This window comes from Tursiops truncatus, chromosome 15, assembly GCF_011762595.2.
Source record: "Tursiops truncatus isolate mTurTru1 chromosome 15, mTurTru1.mat.Y, whole genome shotgun sequence".
NCBI classification, from domain to species: domain Eukaryota; kingdom Metazoa; phylum Chordata; class Mammalia; order Artiodactyla; family Delphinidae; genus Tursiops; species Tursiops truncatus.
Genome location: NC_047048.1, coordinates 40813745 through 40840871, shown reverse-complemented (window position 1 = coordinate 40840871; position 27127 = coordinate 40813745). Strand labels below are relative to the sequence as shown.

General features: G+C 43.6%; 1 protein-coding gene across 1 annotated transcript in view; it reads right to left on the bottom strand.

The window, feature by feature from the left end:
- CFAP61 (cilia and flagella associated protein 61) overlaps positions 1 to 27127 on the bottom strand; it is a 255844-nt gene that overhangs the window by 88924 nt on the left and 139793 nt on the right. The window contains exon 18 of the mRNA XM_073792625.1: positions 9376 to 9503. Coding sequence (XP_073648726.1) covers positions 9376 to 9503 — 128 coding nt within the window. The remainder of the gene's footprint in view (positions 1 to 9375; positions 9504 to 27127) is intronic.

Genomic DNA, 27127 nt, shown 5'->3' with positions numbered 1-27127 from the left:
GTGAAGCGCTCGGGCCAATGAAACATTAAACAAGTGCACCTGCATTTCCACAGCAGATAATTCCGGTGGGATTTCACGTTGCTGTGGATACAGAGGGAGGAACAGCTCACAGATACTTGTAAAGCAGGGAGGGATTAGAGTATCCAGGGAAATAAGTAAAAGCTATTGTGTTTCATCCCATGCTTCGGGAGGACAGCTACAAAATTAGGTCTGAGCATTCTTATCCCTCAAATAAAGAGGGTCACATTGCCAATTTATGGTGAACATGGTAAAAGAAACATAACACTTCTCATGTGGCTTACCCTTCTGAGCGGTAGAAACCTGTCAACCTGCCAGGTGAATGCTTATTATTTTTTATTTTTATGTTTTTGCTGATTTCCTATTTTTGGGGGGGGGCACATAACAAGGACAACCAAAGCAAGGGATTTAATTAACTGTTTTCATTAATGCTTTTATTTGAACAAATAATATAGAGGGAAACTAATTATCCCATATCGATCTAAACGTTACAATTTAATTTACTAAAATCTCTGCTTCCTGAATTGCTCAAGCAATGACAAAAATATCTGCTAACTGACAGTAGGTTCCAGCTCAAGACAGATATTTAACCTAACTGCACGTGTGACTTGTCAGAGAATAACTCCGACTTAATGATACCACATAATTCCACAAAATTAATGATAAAATGATGGGATTTAAAAGCTCGGAGTTCTATGAACTTCCAGTAGGAGAGGAAAAATAGGGACAAAACAAATCAAAACAAAATATTTATCCTGAGAACCAGTTAAGAGAATCTACAGTTTTTCCTTGAAAAATGTTTAATTTCAGCAATATTTTTTCCACTTAGATCACAAAAGAGACTTTTGGACAATGTCCTTGGCTACTGACTTCATTTTTGTTGTGTGAGTAAAAATGACACAGCAGCTGCACGCGTGGCCACAAAGCTGTCAGTAACAGCACACCCTGACCTCTGGGGGAGACCAGAGGCGTAGGGGCGTGTGGTCAAGGATTCCGAGCTCTCTATCGATAGAAGGGATGCAGTCAGTGTTCATGGGGCGGGTGCCATCTTCCACGGCTCCCCCCGCTCATGGAAGCCCCTGTAGGAACCGGGATACAGCCCAGCAGAAGGGGCCAAGGAGCAAGTCTCTTCAGCCTGCCTGAGTCCAGCCTTGTGTCCCGGGGCAAGGATCTCTGATCAGCACTGGATCCAACAATAAGTAAAAACGCTTGCCTGGCGGGACCTCAGTGCTCTGTGGATTCTCCAGGGACCTGGCAGGGGAGGGGGCTGGTGGCCGGGGTAAAGGGGTTTGGGGGAGGGAGATTTGGGGCTTCAGGATTTCAGATGAAAAGCTTATGTATCTCTGCATGAAAGGAAAACATAAATCCTTACTGAAAAAGAGAAAATGAGTGTAATGTTTGAAATGTCCACTGAACAAATAAGAATAAAATGTGGGAGTTCTGGCAAAAAAGACCAAAATGAAATTGAGTTTTGCTTTATGATTTAGGGGAAATGATTTATGATGTTTTCATCTCTATATACATGAAGTAAAAATGTCATACATTTATCCTTTGAGCATATAAATGTAAGATGTAAATACCAAGACGGAAGGTATGAAAGACAAGCCGGAAAGCCTTCGCACACAAGAGGCGGCCAAGTACAAGACAAAATCGGTCGTCCCATGGGACTGGAAAAACCAAGCATTATGGGAACTCAAAAGCAAGTGAGATCACTTCTAGTCTCGAAGGATGAGGAAAGGTTTTATGCTTTGGGCAAATGCTGGCAGTTACGAAGGCTTTATTGACACCATCAGGGCAGGTTTCCTCATGCTTGGCAGGTGTATCTCCTTGGACCTGCATTCTCAATGGTGAATAGTTGAAGCATGAAGCTTTGTGAAATGCTTTCTACTAGGTCCGATGCAGCATGTAAATACTATGAACTTAGGGTAATGACTTCAGCTATGCAATGTTTAATGATACATTAATAATTATGCCTGGTAAGCCCTGAAGTAATGATGTGACTTAGAAGTGCTATGATTTGTTGAGAATTTAAAAATATGGTTTGGAAAACACGGCCCATAAAAACAGCTCAGTTACAATGAGCAATCCGAGGGGGAAATAGGTTTCCTCATAGATAAGACTGCCAATTTAAGGAAATGTCTATATAAATGTTACTAAACCCGGCTGCATGTCAGAATTACCTGGAGAGTGTTAAAAATACAAATTCCTGGAGCCCAGTCCAACCTGGTGAATTGTAACCACAGGAACAGGGGCCCAGGAAGCTGTCTTTTTACAACTACCACCTCCCCACCCTTACCTGCACCCCAAAAGTAGCTCTGATGTACCGGATGGTAGAGTCTGGAATTTCCACAAACTGTTGCTTATATGGAAAGTTACTCCACCTTAACCCCGAGGTCTAGGAAGCTGATCCACAACGTTTTTCTTCACCACAGTTCTTAAAATCAAAAGGGAAATGCAGGGCTTCCCTGGTGGTGCAGTGGTTGAGAGTCTGCCTGCCGATGCAGGGGACACGGGTTCGTGCCCCGGTCCGGGAGGATCCCACATGCCGCAGAGCGGCTGGGCCCATGAGCCATGGCCACTGAGCCTGCGTGTCCAGAGCCTGTGTTTCGCAACGGGAGAGGCCGCGACGGTGAGAGGCCCGCGTACCGCAGGAAAAACAAAAAAAGAAGGGAAATGCAAGCAGTTTTTTCCAAGCCCTAGCACCTTACCATGTGGCGAGTGTTCCTTTGAAAGGAACGCTCTTCAGAGAACTACACTTAGAGATAAAGTCTCTGCTCAGCGGGCGGCCTTGCCTGGTCTGGGTCTCATACAATGGTTCCGGGTGCTCCCTTTCTCCAAAGATCACGGCTACGGGCACCTCTACGGAAGGGTCCTGGCCTATGTTTCCACCTAACATCAGATGCTGTAAGGCAGAAGGGTGAGGGGTTTGACACCCCCTGACTCCCTCAGTGCGGGGAAGCAGGCGCGGATGCCTCAGGAAACGCCCCTGGTTCATCCCCAGTCCTTGGGGAAGAGAGCACCTCCCACATCATGACTCTCCAGGCAATTCCCTCACAACGCTCAGCTCCCACCCGGATCTGGACATGCAAATGGCATTAGCGGGGAGGTGTCAGTCTAGCAAGAATTGAGTGCTAGGTCTTTCTAGGTGCTTTGCCTTCTTGCCAGTGGAGGAGGAGAGATCCTGGGTGCTTTCCCTGTTGTACAGCTGTGGAAACGACGGAGGTTCAGAGAGGTCAGATGGTCCACGTGGTGCCCAGCAGTAATGGCAGAGAGCTGACTCTACCCCAACTCAGCGGTTCTCGTGCTCCCAAAAGCGGTGTGAAAACACGGGTCCCAGCCTCCGGCCCCGGGTTTCCGATTCAGTCCTTACAGGGGGGCCTGTATCGGCACCTGCAACAGGTTCCCAGGCAGCGCTAAAGGTGAAAACTGCTGATCTAATTTCATCTCCATTCCAAAGGAGAAATCGAGTATTTGCCAAGACAGGCCCACTCTCCCTCTTTGTTCCAGCAGAGGTTGCTGGTGGAGCAGAGTACATGGGTTCTCTCTAGAGCTGCCAGGACGCCCGGGGAGAGAGGTGGGAGGAGTTCAGGAGATGCTCCCGACACAGTTTTCCCGTCTGGCCTTGCTTCCCTCTGCCTTTGTCTAGACCCACGCCTTCGTTAAAGGGCAATTGTATGAGCATCAAGAAAGGAGAACAAATGAAAGAAACCGGGCCGGCAGCGGGCCCACCTGCATCACCTGCAAATGGTCCTCCCGTCCCAGTGCTTTCCTGCCTTCTCTGCCCGGGGTCTCCCCCTGACTGTGGCAGCTTGAGGGACAGGCTGGAAGCACAGCCCAGGGTGACCAGATGGACAGGAATTGTTGGGTAAATACCCCACTTCCTCGGGCACGGAGGGACTGGTCCCAGCCGTGTCCTCGGAGGGGGTCCCGGCGGGACTGAGCCTCGTTGCCCATGGTGAGCCAAAGGCACATGATTTGGGGGCTTTGCTGGCATTCCTGCCGGTCCCATCTCACCTGCTCGCTCGGGTAGTTCCCAGGGATCACCCCCAAATAAACTACTCGCACCAAATTCTTTGTTTTCAGCTTTTGCAGGACCTCAAACCAAGACGGAGCCAATGTCGTCATTTGAAAATGACCTGATAGTAGAGAACAGAGGCTGAAGTTACTGGTCCGTGTTTGCGGTTTGTGTTTTGTGCGATCGTGAAGACAATTTGTAAAAAACGCAGTATCTGTGAAACACAATAAAACCAGGTATGCCTGTACATTTAAATACCGGAATCAGGTTAGGAAATGGGATGGTGATAAGGAACCAGGGACAGCTCCAGGTCAGTATTTTCTGGAGGCAGGATGTCAGGTCCTTCTGCCTGGGGAGGCTGAGCCTTTGAACCTGACATACTGCCCCACCCCTATTTTCCCCCTACCAGGCCATCAGAGGGGCCTCTGTATCAGTCCCGACAGGCCCCACTGTAATGCCAACATAACAAGATGGTGAGATGTGACCTGCCCCGTGGATCTCCACCTGTGCCCCGGGCACATGCCCCGGGCCTGGCCGCCACCCTGCATTTCCCTGGTACCCAAAGGGGTATTGGGGAGAGCACACAGCCCTCAGTTCGTGTGGCAGAGGCCGACGGCATGGACAGCCACCAACCTGTTCGTGGGGTTCATCGCTGAGATCAGCACGTAAGCACTGACTACTTAATTAGTCACCTAATTAATGACAACCACAACGAAGCCTTCAGATGTCCTCAAAGGTAAAGATAAGAAGCTCATTAATCTGCAAGTGCTCGGCTGCTGCCGCCAGACCCCACAGCTGGGCCGGAGGCTGTGTGGTCCTGTGCGGCCCGATAACATGTGTTCCGGTCATCCAGCCACAACTGCAGCTTCACAAACGTGCCCTGTCGTTCCCAGCTAGTCTTAGTTGTTCTCGACACACCCCACCAGATGAGGGATCAATGCCCAGGTCGAAAACCAGAAACTTCACCCTTTGGTGAGATGACTCGGTGGGTGTTTTGAGACATCTCTTCCCGGGGTGGAAGTGGAAGCCGAGGTGATGGTGGGTGGTTCCCGTGAACCACCCAGCCTCGGCGGGATGCCACCCAGGGCTGCCTTCATTCACTGTCATCCCAGGAGTCATACATGAATTTTTCTAGCCCTGTTATAGGCTGCTTGAGAGATTCTTTACATCAGAACTGAATTAGGTAAGATTTTAAAATAATGGATTAAAAGGAACTGCTCCATAATTGGGAGTAAATAATATAATACACAAAGCCCAGAGACATACGAGCTGAAACAGAATCAAATAGTAACTGCTTCAGCTCAGTGACTTGACGCCCAAGACATAGGGAAGAAGCTGTTGTGAATAATTCTGGAAAATAAAATGTCTGTTTGGGACACTGACTGCAGCAGGGCCTGAGATTCTGTGTTTCTAATCAGCTCCCAGGCGATACCAATCCTCCTGGACTCCAGACCAAACTTTTGAGTAGAAAGGACATAAGACGTAGGATGAGTCCATAGACCCGGTTCCTACTCCTTTTTTGGTAGAGCATATCCATATTTCTTTTTTTTTAAAATGATTTTGGAGTACTACTGTGGAAAGTAGCATTACTTTGGGGAGTTCATCAGGTCCAGACCTGGTACACAAAGGGACTGCTAAAAATATGGCCAGCTAAGCTGCGTGAAAAGAGGCCCCTTGCTTTCTGGAAAGAGCTTTCAGACTTCATTGCAAAGTTCTCCTTCGGGAAATAGCATTTCCTTGACAGATGACAGAAGCTCCCCTCTGGCCTTGGCTGTTGACCCAAAAATAGGGAGTTCCCTTTAGACCTCTGATACGGTCGGTGGAGTTCCTAGTGTGACAGCGCCCAGGGCTGGCCAGGGGAGCCCTGCCGTGACCCTCCCTCAGCAGAGGAGGAGGGCAGGACCACAGCACTGGTTGGTAGCAGAGGTGGGCTGATGACCGAGGCCAAGATCTTTCTGCCAAAAACCAATCTTTGGGGTTTTAAAGAGGTTTTATTAATAGAAGTACCAAGAAGGATAATGTACATGAAACACCTACGGTGCCCAAGCCAACACCTTTCCGTCCGGAAGAGCCAGGCAAACGAACAAACACATGAGAACCACAATTTAAAAATAGCTCAGGTTCGTCACCTGAATGTCTTGGGCATGATGAGAAACACAGATAATTCACAGCAAAGTGTCTTAAGAGTGGCCTTTCCCCTCCAATTCACTGCCCTCTATTCCATAGGATGAGTGAGGGTTTCCTCCTCTATGCCCCCCACCCCAAGAAAGCTCCCCGGCCCTGGTTCTGTGCCTGCTGTCCTTCCCCCTGCCAGCCCCTGGTCCCCACCCAGGGGGCACACAGCCCGGCAAGGAAGGTGATGAGGGGAAAGGAGGCCAGGACGTGTGTGCCCGCAGGGTGGGGCCTGGGAGCCTGAACATGCTCCCTCCTCTGCCCTCCATGGAGTTACCTGGGCACAGCACCCTCAGAAGACAGATGCACAAGACGCGGGGAGGGGGGACAAATTAGCCAAGTCTCACCTCCACCCTGAATCACCCTGCACCCTCGCCCTTCTGCATCAGCTAGCCAGGGGCCTCAGGAGTGTCCATGGAGATTGCAGGAAGTCTAAGGGCAGGGCTGCCACTCAGCCCAGCGCTGGAATATTCACCAGGACCAGGAGGACACAGAGAACCACGGGGGGGTGGGGTTTGGTGTGTGTCCCTAGAAAACGCCTGTCACTCATGTCACCAGGTACTGGAGGGCCCAGGAGGTCTTGCCCTTGTAAGGACAAGAAGAAGATGCAGGGTGACCCACAGGCCTCACAACCAGAAAAGAAAGTGTGTCCTCCGTGCAGCTGTAACTGTGGACTGGTGGCAGCTGAGGACCAGACAGAAGGTTGTACTAAAAACCAAAACCCCAAATATCCCCTCAACACTCACACCTCGCATGGAGCTTCTATCCTGGTGTCTGTATTAGTTGGTGACTTTGGGCAAGTCACGTCAGCACCCCTAGTGGCACCGTGGCACTTGTGGAAAGAAGAGAATTTCTGCAAGGACTGCTTTTGGTGTCTTTGAAGAGGAGACCAAAGGTGCTTTGCAATTTGTTTTGCATGTAAATAATATAAGAACAAAGAGTTGTACTTGTTTTGTCACCAGATGACAGGATGACCAGATTTTCTGGAAAAAGAGGCGGCTGTACTGGGCCTCAAATGGATTTTCCAGGAACTACAGTGCCCCAACTGAGTTTAATAATGCAGGGCATGAGCGTGGGAGGGCGATTTTCCTAAATCTTGCCTCCAAAATGTGGATTTAATCCTCACTGGAGGTCAGTGTTTGGTGAAAACTCTGTTTCTTCAATTCCATCCCAACTCAAATCATTTACAAAGTTTAGTTCAAATGGCAGTTAAATTGGTAAAGTAAAATCTGCAGCAGGTTACTATGGTGACTGCTGATATGAAATAATTAGAGAAAATAATGAGAGAACTACTTCCTCTCTCCGGGATTTGATATCCGTAAACTGATCCCGGTCTCTTTTTAGTGCACGTAATCTGTATAACGATGATAGAGAATTATGAGTACTTTAAAATGCTTTAAAAAGCTCTGTCTGATTGACGAATTTAATCAACCAAGTACTTATATCAAAATTTATACCTTTCTTTATTAAATCTAAGTTGATTCCACAAAAAGAAAATTATATGTGTATATCTTAATGTAATCATTTTAAAGAAGACATAATGACAAGATATATAGCTAAACTAAGATTTAAGTTCTGTTTATGGTAACTTCTTGACTACTGTAATTTCACAACTCCACCCTGATGGTTCATCTTTCAAAAGTGGCTGTACAGATTGCTGTTCAGAGTCTGAGGTGAAGAGACCTGTCAGAATAGGGAAAGCCCTCAAACTACAGAGTGGAACAGGCAGGAAAATGGAGATTCCTGGGTGCTTCTCATGATTTCTTTCTTGCAATGAGAGATTGCTGTAGACTGACCACAGTATTTAAAGCCTGTGAACTTGGTTGCTAATTTCAATAAAGACAGGTGACTTATTTCTGGTTAACTAAGGGTGTGTTCCGGATAATTGAACAAATTGGCTAGAAAGTGAAAAAATCTTCAGTTACGTATGATGTCAAATGAGCAAAATAACCATCTGGGTTACTTCGTCTCCATATCCACCAGGGACAGACACCTTCTAGGGGTCATTTCCTCCACCCTTTTCCTTGTCTAGACCCTCACCACTTATCTGGCCTCCGGAGGAGTCATGGTGGGGATGCCTTTCCCCATCTGCCACTCTCCTCTTAGCACCTACAGCTTTGAACAGTAGCTAAAGTTTCTCATGCGATCCTGAGCAAAAGGTCTGGGAAAAACTGGATTCTCCTAACTTAGGAGTCTGTGGTTCTCCAAAGCCTGGGTCTTTGAAAACATCTAGAGACTTTTTACGAAATGAATGAGGAAGCTAGGTCTGAGAGAAGTCAGGCACACATCGAAGGTTCCATGCCAGTGGTGGCAATGCCAGGCCATGAATCCAAGTTCTTGGACAATAACCCAGGGCTCTTCCTGTTAAAGAGAGGCTGAAATTCGCTGAGCAGATGAAGAGCTAACTGGGGGAGCTGAGAACCCTCAGGAATCACCTATCGGGAAAATGGGCTCTGCAAGGAAACTGTGGAGTGCTTTGAGGATAATAGAAAACACATCAAACAGCTGCACAGACCTCAGTTGTCCTGGGGAAATGTACTCTGTTCCCTGGCACCTGAAATGCAGGTGTTGAAGGAAAGGTCCTGGACTGTCTGCCACTTCTGAAGCCTATTTGTGATGTATACAGTCAAAACTGGTCCCCAAACCTGCTTGATCACACAGAGCACCTGTTAAAATACAGGTTCCCAGGGCCCTCCATAGGAGTTTCTGCTTCTCTGTGTCTGTGAGGTCTGGGAATCTACATCTTTAACAAATGCTCTAGGTGATTCTTATAATCCAGCCAAGAGAGGGGAGCACCAGTATAGAATAGGGGCTGGAAAACTTCTTCTGGAAAGGGTCAGAGTGACATATACTAGGCACTGCCAGCCAAACGGTCTCTGTCACGGCTACTCAAAGCTGCCGCTGTATCAACAAAACAGAGACAACACATAAATAAATGAGCACGACTGTGTTCCCATAAAGCTTTATTTACAAAAGCAGGTGGACCTGTTTTGACCTGGGGGGCTAGAGTTTGCCAACCCCTGATCTAGAATATTCCACTGATTCATTAATCCACATAGACAACATATGTGAGGTAGCAGAAAGCTCAGGTCTGTCCTTTCAAGGGACCCTCTCAGGTGTAGGAAGAGAAAGGCCCTTTAAAAACAAAAAAATAAAGTAAAACAACTCACCAAAATATCAGTGTCTCTAGGAAGGAAATTCCAACATTGGACGCACCAACCACAACAATCTTGGCATTGACAGTTATTTTAGGTTCCAACGTTAGTTTTCTGTTTATATGGTTCAAGGCATAACTCAACTGGAAAAAAATACAAAGAGAAAAAGGGACTTGAGGAAAATGTAGTTGAGTCTGCATTCCCAAATTGGCAATTACTTAACCAGTAATTACCAGCAAATCAAACTGAAAAATGCCCCTGTGCAGCCCTGAGGAAATTTATGGGAAGTAATTTTTAAGAAATTAATGTAAGAATATGGCAATATACCTAACACCTAGGCTGGTTCACATCAAAATACTTGATTTAGATCATTTTTGTCTTATTGTTGACAGATGTTTCGTATAGAACCCAGGCCATCTATGACTAGAGATGATAAGGTAAATAATTCCCCAAGAAGACAGGCAAGTTGCTGCTTGAGAATCTGTAGTTTCATCAAAGGTCCCAATCTTTCCTTCTGTCCATGGTTTGAACAATTATATTACAGTAGCTGGGTGCCTGATGGAAGGTATTAGCTCTCATTCAATTCTGCATTCCTCACACAACACCTGGAGCACAGTAGGTGTTCAGTAATATTTATAGAATGACAAATGTGTTGAATGACAGAAGCATATTGGATGATAAGGATTGTTCAGTCTTTCAAATAACTTAGGGTCAGCGAGGACTCTTAGAAGCACAGAAAGTAACAGGTGATCGTTTTAATGTCCATGTTTGAAAAAATCACCTGGATTGATTTGTTTGGTTACTTTCCTGCAGAGGCTTCAGTGGGAACATGAAATGTACAAAGGAAGGTTTTACAAAGAGGTGGTGGGGTCTGTTTGTTTGTTTGGTTTTTGCCCACAAGGCACAGCATGTGGGATCTGAGTTTCCCGACCAGGGATCGAACCCATGCCCCTTGCATTGGGAGCGTGGACTCTTAATAACTGGACTGCCAGGGAAGTTGGGGTACTCTTAAAAGAACGTTGGATTGGGTCAGAAGACCTTGATTCTCTTTTTTAATTCATAAATTCAACACACATTTTTATTTGATGCTTCCTGTGTGTCTGGACAATAACAGGGTTTACAGCCGACTTCTCATCATAGGCAATGGAGGACAGGAGTCAGTGGAATGACATCCACACCAATGTGTCCCACTCGTTCAAGTTCTCATTACATTAGCATTAACTCACCCTCTAGGTCAGAGACCTTCAAATTCTAGTAGAACAAACCTATTTTTAATTTTCTTAAAATCCTGAGATACCAGGAGCTGGAAGTCCAGCAGGCTAATGGTAAAGTCCTATGGAAAGCTAGGCTCCCACCCACCTTCCATTGCCTAAGGCAGCATGGGTGGGGTCACATGCTTTGCAATTTACCTGGCAACATGTGTGACCTAGATGATAAATCCCCTCTCTTTAGCTCGAGCTAGCCCAGCAACATGCAGGTAAAAAAATGTCTTGAGCCAAATAAGGTATTAATAGAAATTCAAAACAAGGTCTGGAGGTTTTAGACTCTCTCCATAATTAACATTGCTGGTGCCTCTCAGCATCTGTCCCACCCCCCACTCCCACCTCTAATGAGACACACCAGGGATTCTGGAAAAGACTGAACCCACTCCCATCTTTAAGAGGGGGCTCTGGTTGACATAAACCAAGTTGCATAATCCCACCCTCCTTGCTCAACAATTGGCCCAGGATAGACACATGACCTATGCTGGCTTAATCAGAGTGAAGCCCAGGACTTTGGTGTGATGCTTTAAGAAGAAAAGCCTCTTGCCTTCCAGATGGTACGAGGTGTAGATTGTGAAGCCTGAAATAGTACAGTCATCATGCCACCAAGAGAGAAACCATTCTGGGATGAAGCCCCAAGAGAATCACAAAGAAATAGAGCAGGAATTCCTTTCAAATCCTACCTGAAGCCCATGCTAACTTTGGACTCTTCAGTTACATGAGCAATAAATATCAGTCAGCTATCGCCAAACACTGCTGCATAACAAACCACCCCAAAATGCATTGGCATAAAAAATTGCCATCTATCCTCACCCATGTAACTCTGAGTCAGCTGGAAGAAGGCTGATGTCAGCGGGATTCGGCTGGCTTTGGCTCCACTCTGCAGATTTCAGCTTAGCCTCACATCTCTCCTATCTTTTTTTTTTTTTTTTTGCGGTACGCGGGGCTTTCACTGTTGTGGCCTCTCCCGTTGCGGAGCACAGGCTCCAGACACGCAGGCTCAGCGGCCATGGCTCACGGGCCCAGCCACTCCGCGGCATGTGGGATCTTCCCGGACCGGGGCACAAACCCGCGTCCCCTGCATCGGCAGGCGGACTCCCAACCACTGCGCCACCAGGGAAGCCCTCTCCTATCTTTTTTGATGAGAAAGAGCTGGGTCTGTTCTTCTCACGGCAATGCAGAAGTACAAGAAGGTAAGTGAAAATAAGAAATACTTCTTCAGCCTGGCCAAAGCAAGTCACACGGTGGAGCCCAACACCCATAAGGTGGGGAAGCCGACTCCCCTGTAGTGGGAGGAACCTCAAAGTCACACAGTAAGGGCACAACCCAGGGAGGGAGGAAGAACTGGGGAGAAAGACTGCAACCCACTGTGTTTCCTTGATTGTTTAGCTCAGTTTGATTCTTTTACATGCAACTAAAAACTTCCTAAACTGATAGACTTTCTAAATGACAATAATGAATATATCATTTGGGTGAAAGAGTATCTGTTCTTCAAATAAATGTCATTCTGATCTGCCCTATGAAAATTTCCCAGCACAGGCCAGTGAGGAATTCTGGGAGAAAACTAGTTAACACTGGTACATCTGGCTGCCAGTGTGTCCTGTGTTCCCATTAACTTGCAAGACAAGCCTGGTAGCAGCAGATTGGGTCTGGTGGTTTAGAGTGAGGAAGATAGGAAGCATAAATGGTGGTATGAAGGCATGTAGTCACAGGTCTAATTAAGAGACTTAAGATGCAAGCATCTTCACAGAGGTCAGAACCCAAGATTCCTTCCATAGGAGGTATGTTCAGACATTCCCCTCTGCTGTCCGGAAGCATATACTAAAACATGGGCAGTAATGACATTCACTGGTAAAGAACTGTACCCCATTTAGGAAACAGTTCCTGAATCAATGATACAAAGGCACCTGGGGAACAGAACAGAATGGCTTTTGTTTCCCACACAATAGCTTTAACACCAACAGCTGCCAGGCCTCAGAAATCACCTTTCTAACCTCTGAATACACAAAGTGGCCTCGGGTGTCAAGAGTTAGCATCAGTACCAACGGTGGTGGGTGTCTCAGGACAGTGCTCAGGCACCACAATGGTTCTCACGAAACCCAATTTTGTGCCCAGGCTTTAATTAAAAACATATTCATCACTGGGTATGAAGAAGTGACCTGAAAAAGCCACATTTTTCTTTTGTTAGGATAGATGGTTTTTAAATACCTTGAAAAGAAATTCTTTCCAGCCTGGAAATATCTTTCAGAGACAACTGCAAATGAAGAAGGCTTCTTCGGCTTTCAAAGGGTTTGTTTTGCCCATAAGCTGAAAGCTCGAGGCATTTTTGGAAGAAAGCAGAATATGTCCTTCCTTTATGTTCCTTCAAACTACAGGTTTTCCCAGTAAAGAAAAACAGGTACGGAAGACCCTCTGAGCCAAGCCAGCTTTTCCTTTTCTTTGTCTGAACATCTACCAAAAATGTCCCGTGCACTAGAAATCCTGTTTTAGATGTTTGTTTTTGTTTTTTATTTCCTTAACAGCAAAGTAAAAATAAAAGCTGTATCTACTGATTCATATTTTATAGACAGAAATTAAAGGTGCCTTGTAATAGTAAATTATCAAAGATGAAACAGAGGAGTCTCTGTAAGCTGTTTAACTACATATCATACCAGTGATAATATGGGTGAGAAATCAGATTCTTACCTCCATATTCTTTGGAGACATTTATGCTTCTATTCTCCTAATGACACTAAGTTAGTATTTTTAGACAAACGGATGGTTTTAAATAGATCAACAGGCACCCCAGCAAGAAGGAATAGGCCATATATCCTGTATAAGCTGACCTTTCAAGGCTGAGAGAAATGTTCCTTAAAATTGATTACGGCTCTCATAATAAGTTTAAAACACAAGGCTTAAGTTCCATCCCTGAGATGGAAGAAGAAAGAATGATAAAATGGGACTCCCTATTTGGAAATTCTAGAGCCAGGCTTGAGGTGGGGGGAGGGGAGGGAGTGTGGACGGTTCAGAGGGAAGTGACAATAAAGGTCAGGTGAGGGGGTTGTTGAGATGAGAAAATAGGGAACAGAAACGAGCACATGTTTAAATTTTAAGCTATTTATCTGTAATTTCCTATGAGCTTCTGAATTGGCACACCTTGTGCAAGTGTGTCGTTGAGCAGTTTGGTCCCTTTATTAATTCATCTGGTTTGTCTGCTGCCCTCCACCTAGACTGTTTGCTTTCTGAGGTCAGGGGCTATGTCTTTGTTTTTTTGAGGCATTCGTTTAGTTTTAGTTTAGTTTTGTTTTATCTGAACAATTCCTGCCACACATTTTTGGACGTTTGGTAAATGATGAAAGGACAGATATGCTGACTTTGCGTTCTGTGAGCCCTTCTTAAAGGGTGTTGACGTAATTTCTACTGATTCAGGTTATTTCTGTTGGTGCTTTTCCAGTTGCTTACATGACAAACAAATGATTTATATATGATGAGAAGAACTTGGATTAAATTTGATCTTTTTAGTAAAAGTGACACTGACGTACATGCTCAGGTGAGTTTATGCCGTGATTCGCATACATTCATCAAGAGACCTTAAAGACACAGTTCTGAATTTCATGCACGTTTGTTAACTGTTCTGTGTGTACAAAAAGAAAAATTCGTCAAAGTATAATTTTATCTGATACACACAGACCTGAGTTCTGTGTTTCTATATCTGGTTTAGTTTTTCTCATGCACTTAGAATGAGTTAGAATGACAACAAAAACAGTATTAAAACTCGGTTTCGATAATAGATCCCAAATCAGAAGTTGCTAAAATAACAAATAGGCCATTGAACTAGAAAGCAGTCAAAATAACTACAAATGATCCTACATAATAAACCCAATTCATACTAAAATGGGACATGACAGCGTCTACGGTGAATTTTTTCTAATGATACCCGTTCGTTTGGGGGTCACATTCAACCTCCAGGATCACTGGACTGGGCATCATTAGCCCAGTCCAAACAAGGGACTGTTTTCTTAACTCTGCTACTGGTTGAAATTCTGAGCCTCTTTTTCTTAAACATCAGTTTCCTCAGGTGTAAAATGGAAGTAAATTACACAAACCTCTGCTTCCTCAGCAGGCAAACACGGGAACTATTCATTAAAAAACGTCTACAAATACTTGGAGCTTTTCAGGCAAAGATGTTACACAAGGTAAAATTGCACATCCTCTCTCGCATCTGCAATATGAAAGGCAAATCTTCGAAAAACACGTTTTAAAAGGGCGAAACAAGGAGCTCCATTTTCAGCTTCACACCCATGTGTATATATATTTTTTCTTCTAGAAAGCTTCCAAAGACTTCAAAGGGAGCTCTGTCCAGGCAAGAAAATGGAAGATGGAGAGATTCAAAGCCATTAGAAATAGAATTTCTGAAATTCTTAATAAGCCTATTTTTGCTTTATAAATGTAATTTTTTCTCCTTACACTTTTCCATTCTCTCTCTTCTTTTTGAGAAGCTCCCCTTTCCCCAATTTGATCAAAACAAATAATGACAGGTTGACAGAGCTATAAATATCAGTGTCAGTTTCAGAGTTCAAAGTAAACGAATTGACCTCTTGGGGTCAAAGTATTGCCATATTTACCAAATACATAAAGAGTAGGGAGATACAGACATGTAAACTAGAACCAATAAGTCGGGCATCTCTTCCACAGACACAAAATGCAATTTTGAAAAACCTTTCTGCTAAGATCATTAAAAGGGCTCAAAACTACGATAGGGGGCTTCCCTGGTGGCACAGTGGTTGAGAGTCCGCCTGCCGATGCAGGGGACACGGGTTCGTGCCCCGGTCCGGGAAGATCCCACATGCCGCAGAGCGGCTGGGCCCGTGAGCCATGGCCGCTGAGCCTGCGCGTCCGGCTCCGCAACGGGAGAGGCCCAACAGTAAGAGGCGCGCGTACCGCAAAAAAAAAAAAAAAAAAAAAAAAAAAACTATGATAGGAACGCCATCACCTCTGTCCTAGCAGAACATGAGGAGGCTGTCAAGACAACGCCATGGTTTTGAACCTCGTTTTCTGAAGGATTCCCTTAACCTTCCTCTTTGTTAGGGTATGGGGAGCTTCTAACACTTCTTGCAGCTCCAGCATGTGGGGAAAATGCACACTGTTCTGTCTCTGGCATCTGCTGAGAGTGACAATGACTCAAAGACCCTTTCTGGCTTGCTCTCCTATCACGGGGAGGAGTGTTCTCAAAACCGTGCAACGTGGGCCAAAGGGTGGGCTGGGGTTCCTGCAGCATCCCCACCACTGCACCAGGCACAAGCTAGGCACACAGTAAAGTTTGGGAAGTGAATGAAGCACTAATTTGGCCTCTGCAAAATTATTAGTAACCCTACCCATGAAGAATTCTCATTTCTTTAAAGAACTATAATACCTTTAATTCCTTTACATTCTTCACATTATCCCAGGCAAACAATGGGAGCTTGAACCCTAGCTAAAGAAGAGGGTCCTGTTTCAGTTAGGATTGGGCTTGGCTGCATACAACAGAAAATGCAGCTTAAACAGAAAATGGAGGCTTTGACAGGATAGAAGATAATTTCTCACTTATGCAAAAGAAATCTGGAAATACATAACCCAGGGCTACTGAGGCACAGCCAGACTTCTACCTGCCTAACTCCCCATCCTAGTGCACGGCTTCAATCCTCAAGGATGGCCTAGGATGGCTGCCAGACATCCAGATATCACGTCCTCATTCCAGGGAGCAGGAAGGAGAAGGAAGGAAAGAAAAAAGGTCCTTCCTTCCAGTGAGCCACACCCTTTAAGCAGCCATCTCAGAATTCCCATTCCAACTACTTCTACTTCCAGCTCAGTGGCCAAAATTGAGTCATATGGTCATGCCGGATGCAAGGGAGGCTGGGAAACATATTCTCTTAGTTGGGTGCATTGCTGCCTTGCACAAAATTGAGATCTCTTTACTAAGGCTAAAGGGAGGAATGGATATTGGGGGCAACTCATGGTCTCTGCTGTTGTTCCTTAAGCCTCTATAATTCAATGAGTAAATTTCTTTTACTTGCATTTTTCTTATATTTTTCTTATCAACTCCATCTGTCCCAATCCCTCCTACACCCATATTCCCAACCTGGCTATTATCATTATTTTGCAAATGTTTTTAAAAGTTCAAATTATTGCCACCCCATGACAATCACTGGCAACCATTCTTATACATTTATATGTGGGGAAAAAAAGTGTTTTGGAAGTTGAGTGACTTTACTGAATTTCGCCAGTTCTAGGATGCACGTTTTTTCCACATTTGCATCCCTGAAATCAGCCTCATGGTCAATGTCACCTTAGCCGTTGGGATTGGCCAGGTAGCAGCAGTGACACAGCTGTCCTTTCCTGGGAACAGGTGACTTGGTCAAGGCTGTTCACTGTCATCATTTCCGGAGAGTCATGTGCGTTATGGGACAACATGTGTTGAGTTTAACTGCTGCTGACAACGCCTTCAAAAAGATTACAGCATGATTTGGCATCGAAATGAACACTTAATATGTTCCCATGCAGGCCCAGAAACCGAGCGGCAGGGTGCAAATTTGATATTAATGAAGCAAATATTAGTCATCGGAGGGAATGGCTGCAATTCCGTATTTTCTTGCAATGAAACAATCGAATGCTTTACAGGAACAAATCAGGGATGATAGATACCTACAAGCAGACGAAGCTGTGTCACATTTTGTTACCAAGACACATGCAAAAGTTTTTTTCCCCATCATGCAGCAAACAATGCAATTGAAGGGTACGTAAATTGGCTCTCCTCTCTGAATAGATAAAAGAAATTTCAAAGCAATAAGACTTATATGACTGATTCATATTCTGTTCAGGGCTCTTATTAAGACATTGTGTCACAGTTTAATTGGCCATGTTTTTTTCTTAATGGTACATAAAGTAAGGGTCCATCTAATAATAATGGCATCTTAGATTTGATAAGGGTGATGAAATTCACTTGTTTTTAATTAGATAACAGCCTGAGCAAGTAGTTATATAATCATTGAAAATATGGTTATTTGATGCAATACTCGAGCATGGGCAAGGGAGACCCACTGTTGGCTTTTCAGGGACACAGTGACTCACTGATTCCCAATGTGGGGATGCTAGCACAGGTGCCAGGATAACCTCAAGTGGCTCCACGTCCTTCCCCTTCCCACCTGGAGTGGTACCAAGTGTTTAGAAATGTCCTCTGTGCCCCACATCACTCCCAGGAAATCCTGTCTGTTAGGGTTCAGCTACTTGGCTACCTCCAGGTTTCACTGTCAATACAGAGTCAGCCACAAACTGGAGAAATGACCTCTCTGGGGTGAACAGACAGCAAAAGGCAGGGAGAAAGCAAATCCATGGCAGGGAAATGGTTTGCAGAATCAATGACAAATTACTATTATGTTATATCTGTGTCTCTTAAGAAAAGCTCACTGACTTAGCATGTAGTTGCCTAATCATTCTCAACTTCTACAGCCCTAAGAAAGACCCATTTTTAATGAAATAAAATGAAGGTGTGGCCTCAAAGGTTTTGAAAATAATCAAATTCAAGAGCGATGAAATGCATTCTTCCTGTTAAATAATGCCTTCCAAAATGATGGCATTTTCCTACAGGTATCCAAGGATAAAAATGGTCCTGTATATATTAAATACAAAATGCATATATGGCAGGGGGGATCTTCAAGATGGTGGAGGAGTAAGACATGGAGATCACCTTCCTCCCCACAAATACATCAGAAATACACCTACATGTGGAACAACTCCTACAGAACACCTACTGAATGCTGGCAGAAGACCTCAGACTTCCCAAAAGGCAAGAAACTCCCCACATACCTGGGTAGGGCAAAAGAAAAAACAGAGACAAAAGAACAGGGACAGGACGTGCTCCTCTGGAGGGAGCTGTGAAGGAGGAAAGGTTTCCACACACTAGGAAGCCCCTTCACCGGCAGAGACGGGAGATGGGCGGGGGGAAGCTTTGGAGCCGCGGAGGAGAGCGCAGCCACAGAGGTGAAGAGGGCAAAGTGGAGAGATTCCCGCACAGAGGATCGGTGCCGACCAGCACTCACCAGCCTGAGAGGCTTGTCTGCTTACCCGCTGGGGCAGGCGGGGGCTGGGAGCTGAGGCTCGGGCTTTGGAGGTGAGATCCCAGGGAGAGGACTGGGGTGGGCGGCATGAACACAGCCTGAAGGGGGATAGTGCACCACGGCTAGCCGGTAGGCAGTCCGGGAAAAAGTCTGGAACTGCCTAAGAGGCAAGAGACCATTATTTCAGGGTGAATGAGGAGAGAGGATTCAGAGCACTGCCTAAACGAGCTCCAGAGACGGGCGCGAGCTGCAGCTATCAGCACGGACACCAGAGATGGGCATGAAACGCTAAGGCTGCTGCTGCAGCCACCAAGAATCCTGTGCACAAGCACAGGTCACTATCCACACCTCCCCTCCTGGGAGCCCGTGCAGCCCGCCACTGCCAGGGTCCCATGATCCAGGGACATCTTCCCGGGGAGAACACACGGCGCGCCTCAGACTTTTGCAACATCACATTGGCCTCTACCACTGCAGGCTCGCTCCGCATTCCATACCCCTCCCTCCCCCAAGGCCTGAGTGAGCCAGAGCCCCCTAATCAGCCGTTCCTTTAACCCCCTCCTGTCTGGGCAAAGAACAGACATCAGAGGGTGACCTACACCAGAGGCGGGGCCAAATCCAGAGCTGAACCCCAGGAGCTGTACGAACAAAGAAGAGAAAGGGAAATCTCTCCCAGCAGCCTCAGGAGCAGTGGGTTAAATCTCTACAATCAACTTGATATACCCTGCATCTGTGGAAGACCTGAATCGACAATGAAGCATCCCACAATTTGAGGTGGTGGACTTTGGGAGCACCTGTAGACTTGGGGTTTGTTTTCTGCATATAATTTGTTTCTGGTTTTATGTTTATCTCAGTTTAGTATTTAGAGCTTACTATCATTGGTAGATTTGTTTATTAATTTAGTTGCTCTCTTCCTTTACTTTTATATATATATTTTTTTTCCTTTTTCTTCTTTTGTGAGTGTGTATATGTATGCTTCTTTGTGTGATTTTGTCTGTATGGTTTTGCTTTTACCATTTATCCCTGGGTTCTGTCTGTCCGGTTTTTTTTGTGTGTTTTGTTTTGTTTTGTTTGGTTTTAGTATAGTTTTTAGCACTTGTTATCATTGGTGGTTTTGTTTATTGGTTTGGTTGCTCTCTTCTTTCCTTTCTTTTTTGAAATTACTTTTTAATTTTAATAATTATTTTTTATTTTAATAAGTTTATTTTATTTATTTCTTCTTTCTCTTTCTTTCTTTTTTTCCTCCCTTTTCTTCTCAGTCGTGTGGCTGACAGGGTCTTGGTGCTCTGGCCGGGTGTGAGGCCTTAGTCTCTGAGGCGGGAGAGCCAAGTTCAGGACATTGGTCCACCAGAGACCTCCCAGCCCCACATAATATTAATTGGCAAGAAGTCTTCCAGAGATCTCCATCTCAGTGCTAAGACCCAGCTCCACTCAACGAACAGCAAGCTACAGTGCTGGACACCCTATGCCAAACAACTAGCAAAACAGGAACACAACCCCACCCATTAGCAGAGAGGCTGCCTAAAATCATAGTAAGTTCACAGACACCCCCAAACACACCATCGGACGTGGTCCTGCACACCAGAAAGACAAGATCCAGCCTTATCCACCAGAACACAGGCACCATCCCCTCCACCAGGAAGCCTACACAACCCACTGAACCAACCTTAGCCACTGGGGGCAGACACCAAAAACAACGGGAACTACAAACCTGCAGCCTGCAAAAAGAAGACCCCAAACACAGTAAGATAAGCAAAATGAGAAGGCAGAAAAACAAACAGCAGATGAAGGAGCAAGGTAAAAACCCAGCAGACCAAACAAATGAAGAGGAAATAGGTAGTCTACCTGAAAAAGAATTCAGAGTAATGATAGTAAAGATGATCCAAAATCTTGGAAATAGAATGGAGGAAGTACAAGAAATGTTTAACGAGGACCTAGAAGAACTACAGAGCAAACAAACAATGATGAACAACACAATAAATGAAATTAAAAATTCTCTAGAAGAAACCAATAGAAGGATAACTGAGGCAGAAGAATGGATAAGTGACCTGGAAGATAAAATAGTGGAAATACCTACCACAGACCAGAATAAAGAAAATAAAATGAAAAGAATTGAGGACAGTCTCAGAGACCTCTGAGACAACATTAAACGCACCAACATTCGAATTATAGGGGTCCCAGAAGAAGAAGAGAAAAAGAAAGGGACTGAGAAAATATTTGAAGAGATTATAGTTGAAAACTTCCTTAACATGGGAAAGGAAATAATCAATCAAGTCCAGGAGGCACAGAGGCCCATTCAGGAGAAACACACCAAGACACATATTAATCAAACTATCAAAAATTAAATACAAAGAAAAAATATTAAAAGCAGCAAGGGAAAAGCAACAAATAACATACAAGGGAATCCCCATAAGGTCAAAAGCTGATCTTTCAGCAGAAACTCTGCAAGCCAGAAGGGTGTGGCAGGACATATTTAAAGTGATGAAAGGTAAAACCTACAACCAAGATTATTCTACCCAGCAAGGATCTCATTCAGATTCGACAGAGAAATTAAAACCTTTACAGACAAGCAAAAGCTAAGAGAATTCAGCACCACCAAACCAGGTTTACAACAAATGCTAAAGGAACTACTTTAGGCAGGAAACACAAGACAAGGAAGAGACCTACAATAATAAACCCAAGACAATAAAGAAAATGGTAATAGGAACATACATTTCGATAATTACCTTAAATGTAAATGGATTAAATGCTCCAACCAACAGACATAGACTGGCTGAATGCATACAAAAACAAGACCTGTATGTATGCTGTCTACAAGAGACCCACCTCAGACCTAGGGACACATACAGACTGAAAGTGAGGGGAAGGAAAAACATACTCCATGCAAATAGAAATCAAAAGAAAGCTGGAGTAGTAATTCTTATATCAGACAAATTAGACTTTAAAATAAAGACTATTACAAGAGACAAAGAAGGACACTACATAATGATCAAGGGATCAATCCAAGAAGAAGATATAACAATTGTAAATATTTATGCACCCAACATAGGAGCACCTCAATACATAAGGCAAATACTAACAGCCATAAAAGGGGAAATCGAGAGTAACACAATAATAGTAGGGGACGTAAACACCCCACTTTCACCAATGGACAGATCATCCAAAATGAAAATAAATAAGGAAACACAGTCTTTAAATGATACATTAAACAAGATGGACTTAATTGATTTTATAGGACATTCCATTCAAAAACAACAGAATACACTTTCTTCTCAAGTGTTCATGGAGGATTCTCCAGGATAGATCATATCTTCATTCACAAATCAAGCCTTTGTAAATTTAAGAAAATTGAAATCATATCAAGTATCTTTTCTGACCAAACGCTATGAGCCTAGATATCAATTACAGGAAAAAAAAATCTCTAAAAAATACAAACACATAGAGGCTAAACAATACACTACTAAATAACCAAGAGATCACTGAAGAAATCAAAGAGGAAATCAAAAAACACCTAGAAACAAATGACAATGAAAACACGATGACCCAAAACCTATGGGATGCAGCAAAAGCAGTTCTAAGAGAGAAGTTTATAGCAATACAATCCTACCTCAAGAAACAAGAAACATCTCAAATAAACAACCTAACCTTACACCCAAAGCAACTGGAGAAAGAACAACAACAACAAAACCACCCCCCCCCAAAGTTAGCAGAAGGAAAGAAATCATAAAGATCAGATCAGAAATAAATGAAAAAGAAATGAAGGAAACGATAGCAAAGATCAATAAAACTAAAAGCTGGTTCTTTGAGAAGATAAACAAAATTGATAAACCATTAGCCAGACTCATCAAGAAAAAAAGGGAGAAGACTCAAATCAATAGAATTAGTAATGAAAAAGGAGAAGTAACAACTGACACTGCAGAAATACAAAGGATCATGAGAGATTACTACAAGCAACTATATGCCAATAAAATGGACAACCTGGAAGAAATGGACAAATTCTTAGAAAAGCACAAACTTCCGAGACTGAACCAGGAAGAAATAGAAAATATAAACAGACCAATCACAAGCACTGAAATTGAAACTGGGATTAAAAATCTTCCAACATACAAAAGCTCAGGACCAGATGGCTTCACAGGTGAATTCCAGCAAACATTTAGAAAAGAGCTAACACCTATCCTTCTCAACCTCTTCCAAAATATAGAAGAGGTAGGAACACTCCCAAACTCATTCTACAAGGCCACCATCACTCTGATACCAAAACCAGACAAAGATGTCACAAAAAAAGAAAAGTACAGGCCAATATCACTGATGAACACAGATGCAAAAATCCTCAACAAAATTCTAGCAAACAGAATCCAACAGCACATTAAACGGACCATACACCATGATCAAGTGGAGTTTATCCCAGGAATGCAAGCATTCTTCAATATACACAAATCAATCAATGTGATAAACCATATTAACAAATTAAAGGAGAAAAATCATATGATCATCTCAATAGATGCAGAAAACCCTTTCGACAAAATTCAACACCGATTTATGATAAAAACCCTCCAGAAAGCAGGCATAGAGGGAACTCGCCTCAACATAATAAAGGCCATATATGACAAACCCACAGCCAACATCTTTATCAATGATGAAAAATTGAAACCATTTCCACTAAGATCATGAACAAGACAAGGCTGCCCACTCTCACCACTATTATTCAACATAGTTTTGGAAGTTTTAGCCACAGCAAACAGAGAAGAAAAAGAAATAAAAGGAATCCAAGTCAGAAAAGAAGTAGTAAAACTGTCACTGTTTGCAGATGACATGATACTATACATAGAGAATCTTAAAGATGCCAGAAAACTACTAGAGCTAATCAATGAATTTGGTAAAGTAGCAGGATACAAAATTAATGCACAGATATCTCTCGCATTCACTAATGATGAAAAATCTGAAAGAGCAATTAAGGAAACACTCCCATTTATGATTGCAACAAAAAGAATAAAACACCTAGGAATAAACCTACCTAAGGAGACAAAAGACCTGTATGCAGAAAACTATAAGACACTGATGAAAGAAATTAAAGATGATACAAACAGATGGAGAGATATACCATGTTCTTGGATCAGAAAATCAACATAGTGATAATGACTACACTACGCAAAGCAATCTACAGATTTAATGCAATCCCTATCAAACTACCACTGGCATTTTTCACAGAAGTAGAACAAAAAATTTCACAATTTGTATGGAAACACAAAAGACGCCGAATAGCCAAAGCAATCTTGAGAAAGAAAAACCGAGCTGGAGGAATCAGGCTCCCTGACTTCAGACTATACTACAAAGCTACAGTAATCAAGATAGTATGGTACTGGCACAAAAACAGAAATATAGATCAATGGTACAGTATCGAAAGCCCAGAGATAAACCCACACACCTATGGTTAACTAATCTATGACAAAGGAGGCAAGGATATTCAATGGGGAAAAGACAGTCTCTTCAATAAGTGGTGCTGGGAAAACTGGACAGCTACATGTAAAAGAATGAAATTAGAACATTTCCTAACACCATACCCAAAAATAAACTCAAAATGGATTAAAGATATAAATGTAAGGCCAGACACTATCAAACGCTTAGAGGAAAACATAGGCAGAACACTCTATGACATAAATCACAGCAAGATCCTTTTTGACCCACCTCCTAGAGAAATGGAAATAAAAACAAAAATAAACAGATGGGACCTAATGAAACTTAAAAGCTTTTGCACAGCAAACGAAACCATAAACAAGACGAAAAGACAACCCTCAGAATGGGAGAAAATATTTGCAAATGATTCAGCTGACAAAGGATTAATCTCCAAAGTATGCAAGCAGCTCGTGCATCTCAATATCAAAAAAAACCAAACAACCCTATCCAAAAATGGGCAGAAGACCTAAATCAACATTTCTCCAAAGAACATATACAGATTGCCAACAAACACATGAAAGAATGCTCAACATCACTGATCATTAGAGAAATGCACATCAAAATTACAATGAGGTATCACCTCACACCAGTCAGAATGGCCATCATCAAAAAATCTACAAACAATAAATGCTGGACAGGGTGTGGAGAAAAGGGAACCCTCTTGCACTGTTGGTGGGAATGTAAATTGATACAGCCACTATGGAAAACAGTGTGGAGGTTCCTTCAAAACTAAAAATAGAACTACCATACGACCCAGCAATCCCACTACTGGGCATATACCCTGAGAAAACCATAATTCAAAAAGAGTCATGTACCACAATGTTCACTGCAGCTCTATTTACAATAGCTAGGACATGGAAGCAACCTAAGTGTCCAACGACAGATGAATGGATAAAAAAGATGTGGCACATATATATATATACATACAGTGAAATAATACTCAGCCATAAAAAGAAACGAAATTGAGTTACTTGTAGTGAGGTGGATGGACCTAGAGTCTGTCATACAGAGTGAAGTAAGTCAGAAAGAGAAAAACAAATACCGTATGCTAACACATATATATGGAATCTAAAAAAAAAAAAAAAATGGTTTTGAAGAAGCTAGGGGCAGGACAGGAATAGAGACGCAGACATAGAGAATGGACTTGAGGACACGGGGAGGGGGAAGGGTAAGCTGGGACGATGTGAGAGACTGGCATGGACTTATATACACTACCAAATGTAAAACAGGTAGCTAGTGGGAAGCAGCCACATAGCACGGGGAGATCAGCTCGGTGCTTTGTGTCCACCTAGAGGTATGGGATAGGGAGGGTGGGAGGGAGACGCAAGAGGGAGGGGATATGGGGGTATATGTATATGTATAGCTGATTCGCTTTGTTATACAGCAGAAACTAACACAGCATTGTAAAGCAATTATACTCCAATAAAGATGTTAAAAATATACATATATGTATGTTTATAATATAGAATTTGAATGTCTTAATAATTAGGTAAGGAATCAGAGAAATATACAAAATGATCGGTGATAAGTTTATTCTCTCAGGACTTTTGTTAAGTGAAAAAAGTTGTACTGCTAATTGTTTCTGCTTGCTAAAAAAAAGAAGGTTTAAAGAAAATGTGTCAGGTGTCATATGTCTGAACACTATTTGATTCAAGAAAGAGGACTTCAGGCCATCCTTCCATTTCCATCCCAGATCTGGGATGTGTGCTTTATCAGGATGCACGTACAGTTGATATTTAGCCACAGGCTTAAAAATATTTTGCATTTACTATCCCAGAAGTAGACTGGAATCCACCCTTATTCCCATAGAGCAACTTACAAATATATAGCAAAGAGTTTCTATGGCATAGAGTCATTTCCTCAGCGTGAGAAGCAACTCTGGGAAAAACTGTTTGTATGAAATCAACATTCTAGCAACAAGGTCAGTCTGACTTGTTGGCAGAGAAGGCAGTTGGATACATGGAGTGACTCTGAGGGCACCGGGATTATCCATCCAGAATCCCGATGCCTGATATTCTTCCATCAAAACTTTAACACAGACCTTAATTCAACAATTTCAATCCAACAGATACTCATTGAGCATCTCCCATGTGCCAAGCACTGGCCTCAGCACTGAGGTAAGAATGAGGCACAGCTCCTGTCTTTAAGGAATTCTCATTAAGTCAGGAGACAGACATGTAGACAAATAAAATGCAGTAGTGTATCAGGAAGCTATGGCTGTGTAACAAACCAGTCCAAGATTGAGTGGATTAAAAGAACAAGTGTTCACTGAACTCATGATGGCAGGGAAGTCAGGAAGGTCTTCCTGGAGAAAATGATAGCTGAGCTGGGTTTAGAAGGATCCTTCCCAGGTGGGCGAGGGAGAGAACAGCCTTCTGGATGGGAGGAAAAGCCAGTGCAAGCGTCTGGAAGGGTGACACGTCCCACTGAAGAACAAATAAGCCTCTACACGTGCATTTTCAGATGATGTCCTGAGAAGGCAGAGTGGTCCTGCGTGGGCCACATGGGAGGCAGACATAGAGGGGCTGCATGGGGAGGAACAGGGTCAGGAGAGACCCTGGCATCTCTGGGCACAGAGCACGATGGGAACTTTCTGTTCCCCCCAGGAACAAGCTGTTTGCTCAGGTCAGGTCCCTGGCTATTTGCACTGCTGGTTTAGGCCTCGGGTTCATTTGCCAGGAAAATGACAGCAGTGGAAAAGGAACTCATTTTCCTGAGAACTCCGGTCCACCCGAGTGCCATTCTATAGATACAACTTTTCAATCTGGCTGTCTCCCCGCAGCCGTTTCTTTATTTTCACTCCTGGATCTTTTCAACACACACTTGCACGTCCTGTAAGCAGGGCTCCACTGTTCACGTCTAAGGTGTGCCTTCATGCACACTTTTAGTCTTTCAATCAGGCTAGTTATTTCCGTTGACATCCAACTGTATCTCAGAGCTGCTCTGAAGAAATTAAGCACATCATCTCTTTCACCTTGATGC